This window comes from Wyeomyia smithii, chromosome 2, assembly GCF_029784165.1.
Source record: "Wyeomyia smithii strain HCP4-BCI-WySm-NY-G18 chromosome 2, ASM2978416v1, whole genome shotgun sequence".
NCBI lineage: Eukaryota > Metazoa > Arthropoda > Insecta > Diptera > Culicidae > Wyeomyia > Wyeomyia smithii.
Genome location: NC_073695.1, coordinates 237,071,607 through 237,090,571, shown reverse-complemented (window position 1 = coordinate 237,090,571; position 18,965 = coordinate 237,071,607). Strand labels below are relative to the sequence as shown.

General features: G+C 44.1%; 1 protein-coding gene across 1 annotated transcript in view; it reads left to right on the top strand.

Moving 5' to 3' along the window:
• Positions 1-16,889, top strand: part of LOC129725348 (peroxidase) — a 54,582-nt gene extending 37,693 nt beyond the window's left edge. The window contains exons 2-6 of the mRNA XM_055681042.1: positions 14,035-14,207; positions 14,264-14,637; positions 14,705-15,455; positions 15,516-15,843; positions 15,900-16,889. Of these exons, the coding sequence (XP_055537017.1) occupies positions 14,035-14,207; positions 14,264-14,637; positions 14,705-15,455; positions 15,516-15,843; positions 15,900-16,319 (2,046 nt within the window). The 3' untranslated portion in view covers positions 16,320-16,889. The remainder of the gene's footprint in view (positions 1-14,034; positions 14,208-14,263; positions 14,638-14,704; positions 15,456-15,515; positions 15,844-15,899) is intronic.
• The last annotated feature ends 2,076 nt before the right edge of the window (positions 16,890-18,965 follow it).

Sequence of the window (18,965 nt, the reverse complement as noted above, 5' to 3'; positions counted from 1 at the left end):
AACAGGTATGTTCTAAACTCAATACAGAACGGATTCAAAAGTGGAAATAAGCTCACACTACACAATTCACTTCCGACATTAGGCAGCGATATGTCGTTCTTGTGCTTCACTCAAAACCCTATCCTGTCCTTGCGCACTTTTGGAGCTTTTGGAAATTGATATAGATGAAGATCCGAATGGGATCATTTACTATGCCCGTATTTAAACGCTTTGTACTCAATTTTAAATGTTCACTAGAATGTTTTAGATTATAACAGCTGAAATAATAAAAAACTATAAATCAAACCATCAAAACATACCATCAACATACTGCCAAATTCAAAACAGTAAGCCTGATAGTAAATTTGAACGCACTCAGAGTTTGCAATTTCAGCCAATCAGTGAGCGGTTCCCAAAGTGATATTTTTTAGCTTTGTTGCAGGCAATATGCGGAGCTTCTATATCATAGGTTATTAGCCTTTGAAAACAGAAAAAAAACTATTCCAAAAGGTCTAACGACACTTGCAATCAATGCGCCAGTTTACAGGTAAAAGTAGTCAAAATTTTTGTTGGTAAACAGCATTGGAAAATGTCAATGTCAATACTGTTGACTGTTTTTCTGAACTATAGTTGTTCATGTTGAACGTAAGTTGTCTCCTTTTTTGATATGATCAACAAGATAGATTTTTCTTTAGCTTGTAATCTTGATCGTTGATCTACTACCTACTCCATTGAAAAGTAGTTAACGGTTACAATACATCACTAGGTTTAGTTGACTAATGTGATTCAGTCTGTGGACTAAAGTTCACACGTTATAGCGTGCCATAAAATGGAAGGTTTACTAAGTTCTTACTCGACAATTCAGTAAAATTGTACTTGCTGGATTATCCAATACTGTCCATCACATGGCACAGGCGTCTCCATGAAACGATTCCATGCAATGCAAAAGCTAATCAGATCGGAGGCTCGGGTAAACGGCTGTTGAGATCAGATAATCCTGTTAGTAATTAATTGACACCAATGGTTGAGTCATATAAAGAATGAAGATTAATCGTAAGCAGTTTGTATAGTAATTAAAGCAAGCAGTTTTATTATCTAATTAACCGTGAATACTTTTTAATTTGAGAAAATCAACAGGTATAGTTACACTATGGCTGCTTCTGTGCACACTAATAAAATAACCAGCTAGATATAACTCTAATAGCAGTCACACAAATATTCTCGAAGCGTACTTCTTGTTATCCAACAACCCACAATATTCTAGCGAAGGATTTATTGTTTCAATATTACCAATAAATGCATTTAAAATATTACTCCATTTCCATCAGAATACATTACCATAGTGCAATAATTACATCAATAACAGTTATGATAATGATACCCTTGTGGATTGCCTGTCCTAAAATAGCATTTATCGCACTTATGTCATCGGGCGACTTTTGAAAAGCTCCCTTTAGCTCGAGGGGAGCTCACGGATATTGTGAACCGTACTGCAGTACCGAGCACTGGGTAAAATATGCAACCTTCTCGGCTCGATCTTATTGCAAAATGGCAAAGAATGCTACCCGACTGGGGGGAGAACACGTTTTGCATTCGTCGTGAAAACGAAACCAAATGCAACACGAACCAAACGGTAACCAGAAGTCCCCGCAACTGGAGCGCCTTTCAAGCCAGGAATTCCCTTCTTCGGTTTCATGAATGGATTCAATCGGACGGACACGATCGTGTTCTTTTTTGCTTCAGAAGTTAAGCAGCATGCCACTTCCAGCAAAGGAGAATTATGTAAGCAAGGCATCACCGCGGGCCACTTGGGACATACCGTGTGTACAGATGCGGACAAAAGAAGTCCATTATATTCTAAGCCTGCAATTGCTTTATTAATATTGGAGGATCACGAGAACTGCAAGCCAACGAACGGCTAGGAGGGTAATATACGTGACCATAAATCTACATAACACCCATCAGCCCACTAGCAACTGGCAAGTGGCTAATACTTGAGGTAAATCTGCTGATGATGGTGCGGTTCCGTGTGATTTATTCACAACCCCATCAGTAATATGTACTGTGGTATTAAGTCGATTCCGATTAATTTACTTTTTCACAGAGCATAAATTGTTCTAACGGCAGGCTACCGCGTGCCTGAACAGGTGGAAATTGGATCTTGATACAATTACCTAGGGGCAGGGCAACTGCAGCGCATGCTGTTTACTTATGATTCGTTTGAACAATGTATGGAGTTCTACCGGACTCTCTGCTGGTGCGGACCAAGATCAAACCCGTCATTCACGACAGACTGCAGTGAGCCTTGAGCGGTTCGGATCATACGATATAGCACACGCAAAAAATGCCCAGCCGGTATCGGAAAGATGTGATTGTTCCCATGCTGACAGGACCCCAACACAGCACCGTCTCAGGTTCGCTTGGTTGGCCGCTGTTAACCACTAGCGACAATCGAGCAGCGTGCGGTCAGTCGGTGGCTGTGTTCGATGCCTTAAATCAATACCGAAGATCATGATACTGTCATGTAGTAATAAAGTATTCAAATCCGCGTTGCTCGTTAGTTTGCGGGGTTTGCAGACTGCTGAGAGGTTGACTGACGATCAGCGGGGTTTGCAGACTGCTGAGAGGTTGACTGACGATCAAATTATGGTGTTTTTTTTTATTGGTCAAGCGATTTATTTTAATATTCTTTCTTCTGGCATTCTATTCATGCATTCTTTGGAAGGTGCTATAGAGAGAAATAATTGCGGCTTAGACATGTGCACGAGGCAAAACAATCATTATTGTTGTTGTCATTGTCAGTTGTTACAAAAGTAGTAAATATGAATTGGAACACCAGAGGTGCAGTGGATTCCAGTCAATACAAGAGAGCTCTATTGATACATTCACGAATATGGAGTTAAACAAAGAATTCTACTTTGACACAATATGTGTGTGCACATTTTTTCGTGTACAGATATTACTAGCACGATCCCCTCTAAGCTCGCACAAACAGTCAAAACATTACCCTCACGAGTCAACTGTCTTTCAAAGTTGGCAAATTTCTGTCTCCAGTAAAGACATTTGTCTTGTTGAACACTAAATTCCAAAACTCGAAAAATGCATTTTGATTGAGTGCATTAACTCTAACCAAACCTTTGACTTCGGTTTGGCATGTGTGGAATTTATGAGTTTTTTATAGTCTCTCACAACCAAGATCTAAACAAACGATGACTGACTTGGCATCATGTCACGAGAACAACAGGAATCTGGCTAAAGTATTGATTTTTACAAGCGTAGAAATATTAAGTTCTACTCCCGCTCGAACCAATCTGAGCTATTAATTTTTCAGACAGCCTCCTCAGTCATTCTGTGCCGAACACGCATCAGTACTGGACGTGTTTGGTGATCGGTCCGATAGAGTATAAAACAAAAGACGTGTGAACAAGTGTTGGCATTGTTTGCCTGGTCGAGTGAAATAAATCCGGGTTCAAGGTCGTTCCTTTGTGCAACTGTTTCGCATCGTGACTGCCAGCTGGTGCGTAAGCCGATTTGGCTGCTGGCTGGATTGTGCTACAGCAGTGGACGAGACACAAACGAGGAAAAAGAAGAAGCCATCAGTGTCAGCGAGTCGTATCGCTGTGTGGAGTGATCTCACACCTGGCTCGCTGCTGGTGGCTGTTTGGTGCTGCTGTATTGGTGCTGCTGGCTGTAACGGCTGCTACTTCGAACGATCGGACAACCAACCTTACTGGAAGGGAGAAATAAAAAGGTACGTGTTCTTGTCAGCGCTAGTGCGCTAAACATAGCGCGATGGATGTAGATCCCTCGCCTCCCGCGCCACCATCCCCGAACCCCTCTGACCCTGACCCTTCTGTTACCCCCTCCCCTGTTCATTCTTCAGTCCCCCCTCGCCCCAGGCTTTACCCAGACGGAGCCCAGGGCAGCTATACTGTTTATTTTCGGCCAAAGGCAGGACCGAAATCGAAAAAGTTGAACCTCTTGCAGATTTCTAAAGACCTGACGAAGGAGTACAAGGGCGTGACCGAAATTTCCAAGGTCCGGCCTAACAAGCTCCGTGTCGTGGTCGGTAACCTGAAAGAGGCCAACGATACAGCTTGCTCTGAGCTCTTCACACGCGAGTATCGCGTTTACATACCCGCACGAGACGTGGAGATCGACGGTGTCATAACCGATTCGAGTCTGTCCGTCGAGTGTATACTGCAAAGTGCCAAAGGGTGCTTTAAGAACAAAACGTGTCCCGAAGTAAAGGTGCTCGACTGCAAGCAATTGCGGTCAGCATCGATCATCGGTGGCAAAACAGTATACACTCCGTCAGACTCGTTTCGAGTTACGTTCGCCGGGTCTGCACTACCAAGCCACGTCTCGATCCACCGGGTTCGTCTCCCTGTGAGGCTCTACGTGCCCCGCGTCATGAACTGCCTGAATTGCAAGCAGTTAGGCCATACAGCCGCCTACTGCTGCAATAAGGCACGTTGTGGCAAGTGTGGGGAGTCTCATGCGGAAGATTCTTGCAGTGTTAACGCTGAAAAGTGTATTCACTGCGGAGAAAATCTGCATGAGCTCTCGACATGTGCGGTGTACATGCAGCGCAGGGATAAAATAAAACGGTCTCTCAAAGAGCGTTCAAAGCGTTCCTACGCTGACATGCTGAAGAAGACCGTTACCACTTCTCCCGTTACTTCGAACCCCTTCGATCTGTTGCCCTCTGAGGAAACCGATTCTGACGATTCACCAGCGGGAGCATCTTACGCCAATCCTGGGGAGTCTAGAAAGAGGAAAAATATTTCCTCTCCTAAACTTCCCAGAAAAGGTCCTAAGATTTCTCAAAGTGAAATGAAAGTTACAAACAAACCAAACAGTGCTGCGGAAAAACCGAAGCAAACTCCTCCTGGGCTGGCAAATTTAAAGTCCCAGAAGGAGTTCCCAGCACTGCCAGGAACATCTAAAACCCCAGTTGCTCCTTTTACACTCCCAGTTGATGAAACAAACTCTGGATTAGTGAAATTTTCTGACATTGTGGACTGGATTTTTGAAACTTTCAATGTACCCGATCCAATTAAAATTTTTCTTACAGCATTCCTCCCAACAGTTAGATCATTTTTGAAGCAGTTGACTGCCCAATGGCCTCTCCTTGCAGCGATTGTATCCTTCGATGCCTAATTCAACTGCGTATATGAAGGATTCTATCTCTGTCTTACAGTGGAATTGTAGAAGTATTTTACCAAAAATTGATTCGTTTAAAGTTTTGATAAATAAAAACAAATGCGATGCATTTTCCCTTTGTGAAACTTGGCTTACTTCAAATATTGATCTCAACTTCCATGATTTTAATATTATTCGCCTTGATCGAGACACCCCATATGGAGGAGTACTTTTAGGGATTAAAAAGTGCTATTCTTTCTATCGTATTAACCTCCCCTCGATTCCAGGCATCGAAGTTGTCGCATGTCAAATGACAATACAAGGTAAAGAGCTTTGTATTGCCTCAATATATATTCCCCCCAGAGCACAGGTTGGGCAACGGCTGCTCTTTGATTTAATAGAACTTCTTCCCTCGCCACGTTTGATTTTGGGAGACTTCAACTCTCATGGCGTGGCTTGGGGTTCCCCATACAATGATAACCGCTCCTCTTTAATCTATAACCTTTGCGATGACTTCGACATGACTATTTTAAACAACGGTGAAATGACACGTATCCCGAAACCTCCAGCGCGCCCAAGCGCTTTGGATCTATCCTTATGTTCGACGTCGCTACGGTTGGATTGCACATGGAAGGTAATCCTCGATCCTCACGGTAGCGACCATCTGCCTATCCTTATTTCAATTACTAACGGGTCAACTCGCATGCGACCTATTGACATTCCGTATGACCTCACACGAAATGTCGATTGGAAGTTATACGAGGAAATGATTTCAAAAGCGGTCGAGTCGATTCAACATCATTCACCACTTGAAGAATACAACCTCCTCGCGGGCTTGATTCTCGACGCCGCGTTGCAAGCCCAAACGAAGAAATATCCCGGCGTAACGATCAAAGAACGGCCTCCCACTCCGTGGTGGGACCAAGAGTGCTCCGATGTCTACACGCAAAGATCCGACGCGTTTAAGGCCTACCAGACGGGAGGTATACCTGGCGACTATTTACGGTATTCGGAGCTTGATACCAAGCTTAAAAGCTTGGCTAAAGCAAAGAAACGTGGATATTGGCGTCGGTTCGTGAACGAGACGTCGAGGGAGACATCGATGAGCACTCTTTGGAACACAGCCCGAAGAATGCGGAATCGCGTAACGGTCAACGAAAGCGAGGAGTCTTCAAGTAGGTGGATATTTGATTTTGCCAGGAAAGTATGTCCGGACTCTGTTCCTGAGCAAAATATTGTTCGCGATGCGTCTCCGGGCCACGACGCGATAGAATCACCTTTTACGATGGCAGACCTTTCAGTTGCCCTCCTGTCCTGTAACAATAACGCGCCTGGATTAGATAGAATCAAATTCAACTTGTTGAAGAATCTACCCGGCAATGCCAAGAGGCGCTTGTTGAACTTGTTCAATAAGTTCCTGGAGCAAAACATTGTACCGCAGGATTGGAGGCAAGTGAAGGTGATCGCCATCCAAAAACCAGGGAAACCAGCTTCTAATCACAACTCTTATAGGCCGATTGCAATGCTATCCTGTATCCGGAAATTGATGGAAAAAATGATACTCCGTCGTTTAGACCACTGGGTCGAATCAAATGGTCTACTATCAGAAACTCAATTTGGCTTCCGCCGTGCCAAAGGGACGAATGATTGTCTTGCGTTGCTTTCAACAGATATTCAGCTGGCGTATGCTCGTAAAGAACAAATGGCGTCTGCGTTCTTGGACATTAAGGGGGCTTTTGATTCCGTTTCTATTGACATTCTTTCGGGTAAACTTCACCGACAAGGATTTTCTCCAATTTTGAACAATTTTTTGCACAATTTGTTGTCCGAAAAGCACATGCATTTTACGCATGGCGATTTGGCAACTTTTCGCATTAGCTACATGGGTCTTCCCCAGGGCTCATGTTTAAGCCCCCTTCTTTACAACTTTTATGTAAATGACATCGACGAATGTCTGGCAAATTCATGCACGATAAGACAACTTGCAGACGACAGTGTAATCTCTGTTACAGGAGCCAAAGCTGCCGATTTGCAAGGACCATTGCAAGATACCTTGGACAATTTGTCTGCTTGGGCTTTACAGCTAGGTATCGAATTCTCTCCGGAGAAGACTGAGATAGTAGTTTTTTCTAGGAAGCATGAACCTGCTCAGCTTCAAACACAATTAATGGGTAAAACGATTTCTCAGGTTTTGGTACACAAATATCTTGGTGTCTGGTTCGACTCTAAAGGCACCTGGGGTTGTCACGTGAGGTATCTGATGAAAAAATGTCAACAAAGAGTGAATTTTCTTCGTACAATAACCGGACAATGGTGGGGAGCCCATCCAGGAGACCTTATAAGGCTTTACCAAACAACGATATTGTCTGTTATTGAATACGGGTGTTTCTGCTTCCGCTCCGCAGCAAACACACATTTGATCAAACTGGAGCGAATACAATATCGTTGTTTGCGTATCGCCTTAGGTTGCATGCAGTCGACCCATACGATGAGTTTGGAAGTTTTAGCTGGAGTACTACCATTGAAAAACCGCTTCTGGAGCCTGTCTTCTCGTATTCTAATCAAATGTGAGGTCTTGAACCGTCCCGTGATTGAAAATTTTGAAAGGTTAATCGAACTTAATTCTCAAACCCGTTTTATGACATTGTATTTCAATCACATGTCCCAAAATATTAACCCTTCTTCGAATATTCCAAATCGTGTCGACTTATCAAATACTTCTGATTCTACTGTGTTTTTCGATACATCCATGATAGAAGAAACTCGTGGAATCCCGGATCATTTACGCGTGCAGCAGATCCCTAAAATTTTTTCCAATAAATATCGAAACATCAACTGCGACAATATGTACTACACTGACGGATCACTTCTTGATGGGTCCACTGGCTTCGGTATCTTCAATAATAATTTAACCGTCTCCCATAAGCTCGATAATCCTGCTTCTGTTTACGTCGCAGAATTAGCTGCAATTCAGTACACCCTAGGGATTATCGAAAAAATGCCCACGGACCATTATTTCATCTTTACGGACAGTCTCAGTTCCATTGAGGCTCTCCGATCGATGAAAGATGTTAAGCACTCTCCGTATTTCCTGGGGAAAATACGGGAACATCTGAGTGCTTTATCCGAAAAATCTACTCAGATTACCTTAGCGTGGGTCCCTTCTCACTGCTCGATACCGGGTAATGAGAAAGCGGACTCTTTGGCTAAGGTGGGCGCAACAAACGGTGATATTTATGAAAGACCAATTGCCTTTAATGAATTTTTCGCACTTGTACGTCAGAATACGATCATCAGTTGGCAAAATGCTTGGACCAGAGGGGAATTGGGAAGGTGGTTACATTCCATAATCCCCAAAGTATCGACGAACCCGTGGTTCAAGGGGTTGGATGTAGGTCGGGATTTCATTTGCGTGATGTCCCGGCTTATGTCCAATCACTATAGATTTGACGCGCTCCTCCGTCGTGTTGGGCTCGGGGAAAGTGGTATCTGTGCCTGTGGTGAAGGTTATCACGACATAGAGCATGTGGTTTGGTCATGCCCTGTACACCGTGACGCCAGGTCTAAATTAATAGCTTCCCTGCAGGCCGAGGGTAGACAGCCGGCTGTTCCTGTTCGTGATGTCTTGGCGAGCCGTGACCTATCCTACATGTCCCTTATATACGTTTTCCTGAAATCCATCCACGCCCCAGTCTAGTCCCGTTACCCTCCGTCTACACCCAACAAAACGACAAGAACACGTTTGAACCTTAAGCACAAAACCAGCAACCAGACCCCGCACAACAGAACCAGGACCCAAGGACTACGAGCCTCTGTCCCAACTCACGACATCGTGGCTCAGCAGAACGAATCCATACATGCCATTCGACGATTATCAGACGACCATTGAACAACAAAACACTGATTGGAAATCCCATGCTAGTTTTAAGTTAGACTTAATTTCAGCTCGTAGTCGGCAGCGAGGATAAAAAATTTGCTTTAGTTTTTAAGTCAACAGATATAATTGGCGCCGTTAAACATTAAATTGTATTTGTGCCGTGTCAAATAAATGTTATGTGAAGAAAAAAAAAAAAGCCTCCTCAGTCGTGTCTGTTCACGGATTTGACATTTCTCGTGCGACGCTCTTCGCCATCAGATTTGCATTCTGAATCGTTTCATGGTGTGTCCGCTGGGGTTGCGAAGGCAGTAGCTAACAGCAAGCTATTCAGTACCAGATCAACCCATTCTGAGCACTGGGTCGATTCGGGTCGTTTCCGGAGAACTGAAATTCGGGTGAAACATCAAAGTTCAACAGAAATCCAACCTAAAATAAAACTTTACTTACAAACTTCTTATGCGAGGTTTGTAAGAGCGATTACCTTGACACAGTTGATAATGTTTATGGCCCATTAAGCCAAGAAATTCTGCTCCGGCTGATATGTTAAGTACCGTTTCGATCATTAGTGACAGATTTGTTTATTTTACACGTCTTTTGAGTGTTTGTTTTTTCAGGTAACTTTCATAGTTACAAACATGGAGTGAAACGATCTGATTACACAGTGTAAGGTTATTCAAGACTAGTTGCCGCTCTCAACACTACGAAACCATTCGGTCAGGGTTTACCACTAACTTTATTCTCCTACTAACCCTGGCATGACATTGGAACTAAAATACTATAAACTTGCATACCGTTTAAACTGTCTCAGTGTTTCTAATTCCTAAAGTTATTCTTGATCGTTAAAATTGACCTATTGAAAAACATTGATGATCGTAAATTGTTACTGTTGGACCTACTGAATTTGAACTCAGTTTAAAGAAACTGATCGTAACCCATTCCTGCATTCACGACCCCAAGCTGTCATCCTTAGGGGGCACAATCTTCACGAGCCACGAACTACGCATTGCCCAATCGTCCTAAACAGGGCAAATCAACCTTGCCGTGTCAGAATCAATCGCTCAGCAATTCCTACGGCGAAACTTCAATTGGTTGCGAAACGGACCATCAACGGTAACCGGTAACGGTGACAATGGCTCCCACTTAGAATCGCTTCTCAACCGAGATGTCTGTCTACACCCGCGCTCGTGCGCTCTCGCCAATCAACCGTTTTGCATTGAAAAGCGATCAATGTTGCGCCGCGAATCGGACGAAAAAATTGTCGGTCACGTGACGCAACGGCCAGTAGCAGTGAAACTCTTTGAAATGGTGTGACCTTGGCCATCGATGGCCGTTTACAGCAGCCGTCCGCATGCACTGAGATGTTATCTCTTCGAGCATTGTTACCAACTGCAAACGTAATGAAAGTGCGCCCTCCAGCCGGTTTTGGTTATCCAGTTTCGCTTTCAGCCAACGTTTGAGTCACTATGTAGTAATAACGCTGAAGTGCTGGTTTTCTTGTACGAAGAAAGGGGAGAAGTTGCGGAAAATCGCAGGCGCACTCTAGCAAACCCGTTTTGCAACGTCTGGGAACTGTCTTTAAGCTTTTCTTACCTCTATACCAATGTTGCTTTTTAAACGGAGTTGAAACGATAGTCCATGACTCATGTATGTGAACGGCGGGACACTCCCGGCTACCGTCCGGTTCAATGTAATAGGACAAAAACAGCAGGCTCAAGAGGTGAGGCCACGACACTCAAGCGCAGCTCGAGTGTTGGCTTCCGTAATATGTAAAAAAAACATTCGATTGGTTCTGATCGCAGCCCACAAATTAGTCACAATAGCAGCTTGTTTTCATAGTATAAATGACTATCAATGCGACGATGGTAAGAAGTTTCGGTTTGCTGTTCGGAATATTCTCGCGCTCTAACCTTCATTCCAGCGAACGAATTGGTGCTCAAAAGTATCTTTCGGGTGGTTCAAAGCTTCGAGCCAAATTTAGTGGTGTTGCCAGGGACAAATGGAAAATTATTTGGCTGTAGAGACTGATATTGGTGCCCCTCAGTAGAAACACATTTAAATCACAGACTAAAATATTTCGCCTAAAAGAAAATCGACAAGTTATCCGGACGACATTAAAAGATTGATGATAGCACCAAAAACAATCAATTCTCACCTTCAATTACTTTTTCTCACTTACGGCTTTGTCTTATTCGGTTCACTCAAGCGTGAGAAGCCTAGAATTCATTTCCACTCCTTAATTTGGACACCAACTCTTTATGTTATTTGTATTTTCCTTCACCACCACAAACCTCACAATATGCAAGTGATGATTATAACAGCATCGGTCCTCCACCTCCGCTTATCGTCGTCGCAAAATGCGCCGATATTGCTGATGATTAATGACGCTAATAATTGGCAACAGTATCATTAAAAGCTGACCAGTACCACGAGGCCAATAATAATCAATTGAACCGCCAACACGCCAACGACGGCTACCCTTGCACCACGGGGAGGGCTCCGCGATTGTACGTACGAAATATTTATCATGAAACCTAATAGCCATATTCAAGCTTCTAGTGCTCTGCCGCTTTGGTGCAAGTGAACATGATACTCGTACATAAAACAACATCTAATCAGGTGCGCCGATTGCAGGAGTAATGGATGCAAAGCCTCGTGGAAATGCTGGTGAATGTGGTTTTATATATGTTGGTTTGGTAAGCCAATCGCCAGCCCCGAGCCTGTCAGTTGTGTATTTGTTGGAGAATTATTGCTTTATTTTGATAATAGTTTAATTTCCATACGGAAAACCCTAGCCGTTTTCCGCTCTGGCAATCGTACTTGACTGCTGCTCGTGCACAGCTCAGCAATGTTAAGTCCAATAACTCGAACGAAGCTTGCAGCTCGACTTATCAACGCCACGTTTGATGGATTCGGTCTTTAATATTCGTCGTCGCGGTTCGTTTGAGTCGTGCTCCAGCATCATTGCGAAATGCGGCCTGGCAGGTCAAAGAGCGTGTAAAAATGTTGCGCCATCCTATCACTTTCGAAAGTGCACAATCGTACTTGAATTGAAGCGTGCGAGAACCTTCGCGATCGTAAAATCTGCTGATTGATGGTCCCAAATACCTTTCATTTTACCTGTCCGCCGCGTGACATAGATCGCAATCGGTGGCCATCCACCAACGTACGAATGCTCTGCTAGCAGGACTCGACAGACGGAAAGTATGCTTGGACTCATGCTCACGCGTCAGTTCTGCGGTTCGTTTAACACCTCTAAGTGTTTACACTAACCGCGCATAAACTTAATAAATTACCATTAACAAAATATTGCCTTGATCGGTGTGGGTCTGACCGCTTTAGTCGCATCGTCGTAGTCGTCGTCGTCGTCAGTGGTGGAACGTTTGGGTAACCTGTAATGAATTATCAACGCTTACAAAGTATTTTCATTACCAACATTATAGCGGTTGAGCACACCCTCACCGGATCCGTCGCGGGTAATTAGGTGCCAGCAATGGGCAGGTTATTTCTTTTTCGACATCTCAATCGAGTCATTGGATGCAAGGTACGCTGTGCACCGAATTTCACCACTTTTCACCAAGCTTGGCACACTCACTAAAGAAAGGAGAGTCGATTTGATCACTTTAAAATCATGTTATTATACTACTCTCAGGTTAATTTTCGCTTCCTTTCACGATAAATTTCGCAATCTAAAACTACGTAATTACACTACACTTATGTTTATTTTTGTTTCCTTACGCGATACGGTATTACGTAAATGCTTACTGTGATACTGTACTTTCAATCGAGTGGAACTGGCAATTTCGTACGACTCAAAAAACTTCGGCTTAGCTTTTTGATCAGAACCAAATTGGACTTTTGGTATAACAACGCATTTTCTAATTCAATACACTAGTCCATAACTGATCTCCAGATAAACGGATAAACGCAGGCAGTACTCACGCCACATTAAAACTAGGTTGCCCTAGATCAGATTCTAGATCCAATATGCTCCGTATAAGAAATTATTGAACGTTCAAATCGAAATAAGATGATAATCACCCTGTCAAAATCGTCAAATGGAAAAATGCAAATAAAACGCGTGAATAATTCGATCAGTAATTGGTTCTCAAGAAAATATCTTTTATTAGAGCCGTTCACACGCTTCTATGCGACCTTTTTGACATATTTATGGTCAACTGGTGCGGCTGCCACGGCCTACTGCACAATATCGTGCAACGCAAGTCTCCATTAATTCATTCTTATGAAAAACAAGAACCCGTTAAGGTTAGAATCACGATTAGAGTTCCTATTTCATCCGATCCTGCTCTATAAATTACAGCCTGGTCATACTTTGATTGAAACCTTTTTGCTTAAACCAACATCTTTCGAAAGAAGCATAATTTTTTCACTAAAAAGTGATACACTGCTGGCAGACCTGCTGATTTCATCGCCCACCGCCCCGAAAAAGCAGCCACGAGTGGCCTTTGCCACACAACCTTTATGACTGCCTCGGATAAAGTTGCTAATGATACTCGGATCTCCGCCGCCCCTCAGGGCGCCACCAGAATGGACCTCGTTGGCATACTGAACTACAATGTATCGGCGCACGGCCTGGTGCGATGTAAACCAACAAAACCCTCCACCCTCCCATGAATCACTCCGTCCGAATTTAAAGATAGAATGAGAAAATCGTTTGCCACTGAGGTTGCAGAAGCTTGGTAGCTTTTTTTAATTTGCATTTATCTACCCTAAAGTGCCTCCCGAGGTGCCGAGAAGTCGGTACTTGTGCCGCCCAACTGGTCGCTATTCAACGCGAAAGCCCTCCTCGGGGCTCGGTAATATCGTTTACAAATTAAGACCCGCTCGAGCGCAAGTTACTCGAGCTGATTTGGTGGTCGGTAAAAAGTACTCTTCGGTGCGCAATTGCGACTAAGTATGCAAACAAATTGAATAATGCATACATAAAAACGATGCATTGCATGTCAATGTCTCATTAATTACAACGGTTCCTTTTCATTTTATTACATTTTCTTTTCTATTATTTTTCTTCGCAGATGATGCTGTTCGTCGTGGCAACAGCGTTGCTTGCGCTGACCCAAACCAACGCCATCAACGTGGCCACCTCCTACAGCGTGATCCATCACGAGCAACCGCAGGCCCGTGTCCTATCCAAACCCTCTCTGTACGCACCCTCGGCACATCTGGTCCATTCCAGCCCACATTATGCGTAGGTTTCGAACTTAACCACACCAAGCAATCTCTCTAACACTAGCCTATTTGCAGACCCCTGATCGGTAAAACCAAGTACACCGTTCCATTCCTGAGTGCCTACAATCCGGTCACCCAATGTCCAGCACCCCCAGTGTGCTCGCATTCTCGCTATCGTACGCTGGACGGATCCTGTAACAATCTGCAGAACCCAACCTGGGGAACACCAAACCGCCCGTATGGCCGTCTGCTGACTCCGAAATACGGCGATGGCATCTCCACTCCAACCACTTCCGTTACCGGTGAAGAGCTGCCCAACGCTCGTCTCGTTTCGCTCATCGTCTTCGGTGAGGAGGACGTCCCAGACCCACAATTCACCCTGGCCAACATGCAATGGGGACAAATCATGACGCACGATATGAGTCTACAGGCTGGCGGTACCCAATCTAGTAAGTTCTTTCAAAATAGAATCACTTGACAGTTCCTCACCCTAATCGACTAACCCTAACTTGACAGAAAAACACGCAACCAGATGTTGTACCGATGATGGAAAATTGATCGGAAAATCCAACGCGCCGAGCACCTGCTATCCAATCATCGTCCCAGATAACGATCCAGCCCACTCGCAAACCGGAACCGAATGCATCAACTTTGTCCGTACGCTGACCACTCGTCAAGACCAGTGCACACCATCCCATCCCTCGGAGCCAGCCGAACAGCTTACAACGGTTACCTCATGGTTGGATTTGTCGCTAGTGTACGGTAACTCTGACCAGCAAAATGCCGGACTCCGTGCCTTCCACGGAGGACGCATGGCTACCGTTGTCCGTGACGGCTACGAATGGCCACCGAACAGTCCGAATGCCACCACCGATTGTGATCTGGTTTCTCGCAATGAAGTTTGCTACCTGGCCGGTGATTCCCGTGTCAACCAGAACCCAGGCTTGACCATCCTGCAGATTATGTTGCTTCGTGAGCACAACCGCATCGCTGACCAGCTGCAGAAGTACAACCCGCACTGGGATGACGAACTGCTGTTCCAGGAAGCCCGCCGTATCAACGTTGCTCAGTATCAGCACATCAACTACTACGAATGGCTCCCAATCTTCCTCGGCAAGGAAAACATGCTCAAGAACCGCCTGATCTACAACGCCAAGGGAGGTGACTACATCAACGATTACGACCCATCGCAGGACCCTGCCGTGCTGAACTCCCACTCCACCGCTGCTTTCCGTTACTTCCACTCTCAGATTGAAGGACGTCTTGAGTAAGATACACCCTCTAAACCAATCATAAGCAAAATTTTAACAAATTTCTCAATTTCCAGCCTCGTATCGGAAGTCCGCAAACCAACGGGATCCCTTCGTCTCAGCGACTGGTTCAACCGACCCTCCATCATCGAAGCCGGTGACAACTACGACTTCCTGACGCGCGGTCTTGCCACCCAACCCGAGGAACTGGCCGACATTAACTTCGACGCCGAAATCAAACACTTCCTGTTCCGTCGCGGTCGTCCCTTCGGAGGAGATCTGCGTGCCTTCGACGTTCAACGTAACCGTGATCACGGTCTTGCTGGCTACAACGATTACCGTGAGTTCTGTGGTTTCAAGCGTGCACACTCCTGGGAAGACCTTTTGGATCTGATCTCCGCACAAGTAAGTTAAACTAAACAAATTACTAGAAATTTATGAGTAAAATTTCTCTTCCGCAGGACGTCTCCAAGCTGCAATCCCTGTACAACAGCGTCGACGATATCGATCTAACCGTGGGAGGTTCGATAGAAGCTCACGTCAACGGTGCCCTGGCTGGTCCGACATTCCTGTGCATCCTGACCGAGCAGTTCTACCGTACGCGTGTTGCCGATCGGTTCTTCTACGAGCGCGGAGACAAGGAGATCGCCTTCACCCGGGAACAGTTGGCCGAACTGCGTAAGGCCAGCATGGCGCGTCTGTTCTGCGACAACGGTAACCACGTTGCCTCGATGCAACCGAAGGCCTTCTGGAGACCGTCTTCCCACAACCAGGTCGTGCCCTGCTCGCAGATCCCCGAGGTCGATCTGAGCATGTGGAAGGACCTGTCGCACGATAACAGCCTGCACTCTTTCTACTACTATCATGATTATAAGAAATAAGCTCCGTACTGAAGTGTGCGTGTGTGCCGCAAAAAGCCTCATCTACTGCCACATTCTTCTTTCCCTTTCGCATTAGATCTATCTACCTAAAATATTGCTGTCGATTCATTATTTTTTGGCTTCTGAATAACTGTGTGTGTGATATTTACCCATTTTCTGAATATTCTGCTGTGGAAATGTATAAAAAAGCAAACCCTAAAACAATCACGCTGTTATCTACGACATTTGTTCATACTCAAACAGAAGCTACCTACGAACGAAAAGTTACCCGAACGTTAGAATATCGTTTGCCATAATGCTGTAAGTGGGATTAAAAACTAGAAAGATAGCAAAAAAAAATAGAGCGAAACCAGTAACAAAGTTCCACAGGGAAAAATAGGTTACCGTAGAAACAATCCGGAATGTAGATTCAGGCATAGGACGCAAAATTACATTTTACAGCGAGTCCCCCCATCGTATACATAAAAACCATTACCGCTAGCTGATAGTAGTGCTATGTTTTGTTTAGACGTATTTAATGTTTAGTGCAAGTGTACATGTTGAAATGTAACGTATGTTTTGTTGTGAATAAAGATGTAATTTAAGATTAAGCTTTTATACATTTTTTGGCTTGGCGCTTCTCCTGGGATTCATTTGGGGTTACAGTTTTCTACCGCTCGATTGCGACAAAAGTTTCAAATTATTAATTGCCACATTGACAAGTCACGCGTGAATTTGGCTAATAGATTGCTTTTTGAAAACCATTTTATCCCCTAATTCCTTCGTATTTTTGGTTCCATTAAAGGGATAATTCTTCTAAAGCTTGCTTCATTTAGAATCGGGATGAAATGAATTAGCTCTATCTCGGAGTTGGTTTGACCTAGGAAACATGTTAAGTAGTCAAAATGAAGGTATTTCATTCCACTTCCAGAGAAAGATACAAAAAACATCTGTCAGTTGTCGGATGAAATCGCGAACATTCTTGATTTTATGCGTTCCAATTTCTCGTCATCTGTGCAGCATCCCGCTTTACCTTTCCAGTGTTCTTCATTTTCCTCTTGATTATTGCCCAGTACCTCTCGTTTGGTCGAAATTCAGCCAGAACTGGCCAGCAGGATGCGCGACGAAACCTCCACGTTATTTTTAAAAGATGTGTAAAAACTTGCAACCGTCATTTCACCGTAAGTGGTAATGCTCCCACTATGCGGCGCTCGCGTCAATGATATAAACCAAGCACTGATATCGATAAAATATCGGTGCGGCAATATTTGGGCAGTGTAACTGGGGCACCACAAGACAGGTGTCGTTAGTGTATTAACGTATTTTGATTTAAATTTTTACACACGATTTTCGAATTTCTTTATATGAACCCGAATGTCTGTTCTCTAAGATAGAAGTGCGGAATAGAGCATATACCCTAGGGAACCTATTCATTAGAGAAATGACAAGACACTCACCGTTAAGGCAACTGTCAACATCAAAACGGATAACGGCAATGCAAAATTATACAGATCGCCCGTTTTAATGGTGACAGTAGCCTTTACGGTGAGTGTCTCGGCGTCTCTCTGGTATATAGGCTGACTAATATACCCGGACATATCTCACAATAGATCAACGCGTTTGATCGCTGTGAGGAAGTCCTACACAAAATGATAAGGTCGAAAAGAAAGAAAGTAGATTACTAAGTCTGAAGAAGACAAAAAGCACTATAACACGGAGCAGGTTACTTCTCAATGGTGCTTATTACGGGAGTCACTTCACGGTGAAATCAGAGTGAAGTGTATAAAGTCCTAATACGGGACTCACGTGAGTGAGAAAAACGTCGCAAAGTGACATCTGCCGTGATATCTGGGTTAATATGAGTGTCATATGAGTGAAGTGAAAACGGAAAAAGCGACGTTTCGCGTGGAATTATTTCACGACCATTTTGAACGGTGAAATGATTTTACGAATATAGGGAAGTTTAAAAATCGATTGATTTGTGATCTAGCGGTAATATGTATGGGATTTATTTTCTAGTAACAAGTGGAATCTTTTTTTTCTTGAAAAAAATCGGCTCTCTGAGACTACAAATTTTTGAGCTGCGGCCAATGGAACGTAAGGGAAAAATTGACCTCCGAATTTTGTTTAGCGGTAGGGGTCAAAAGTTTACTCTTGTCGAAAAATGTCCTCTTACAAAATTTCAGCTCAATCGACTTTCCGGGACTCAGAAATTTTTGATCCGGGAAACTCCCGCATTTCACTTGTCCTATTCTCAACTTCACTTCACTGGCAATCTCACGGAGGTGATTTTCGTCACCTCACTTGAGGTGGAATCAGGAATAGGTCTCAAAAAGTGAAGTGAGCGTGAGAGTGAAATATATTTCACCGTGAAGTGACTCCCGTAATAAGCACCAATAAGTAACACTGCAAAAGGGTAAAAAACTGAAATGTGCTAATAGCAGAAACGTCTGGATAATGCCACAAAAGATCAAAAAACTACTGATCGCAGTGGGGTCCATATAAAAAAAATTATTACCCGTCTGCTAGCGCGGGTAGCTGTCGTAAACACACAGCAATAGAAAAAAGGTTGTACTTTTAGAATGCCTGAGCTACAGTTTCAACAAACCGTCACACATGATGACACATCTAAACACCGAACTCAGGATGCAACTTTGCGGTACCCCT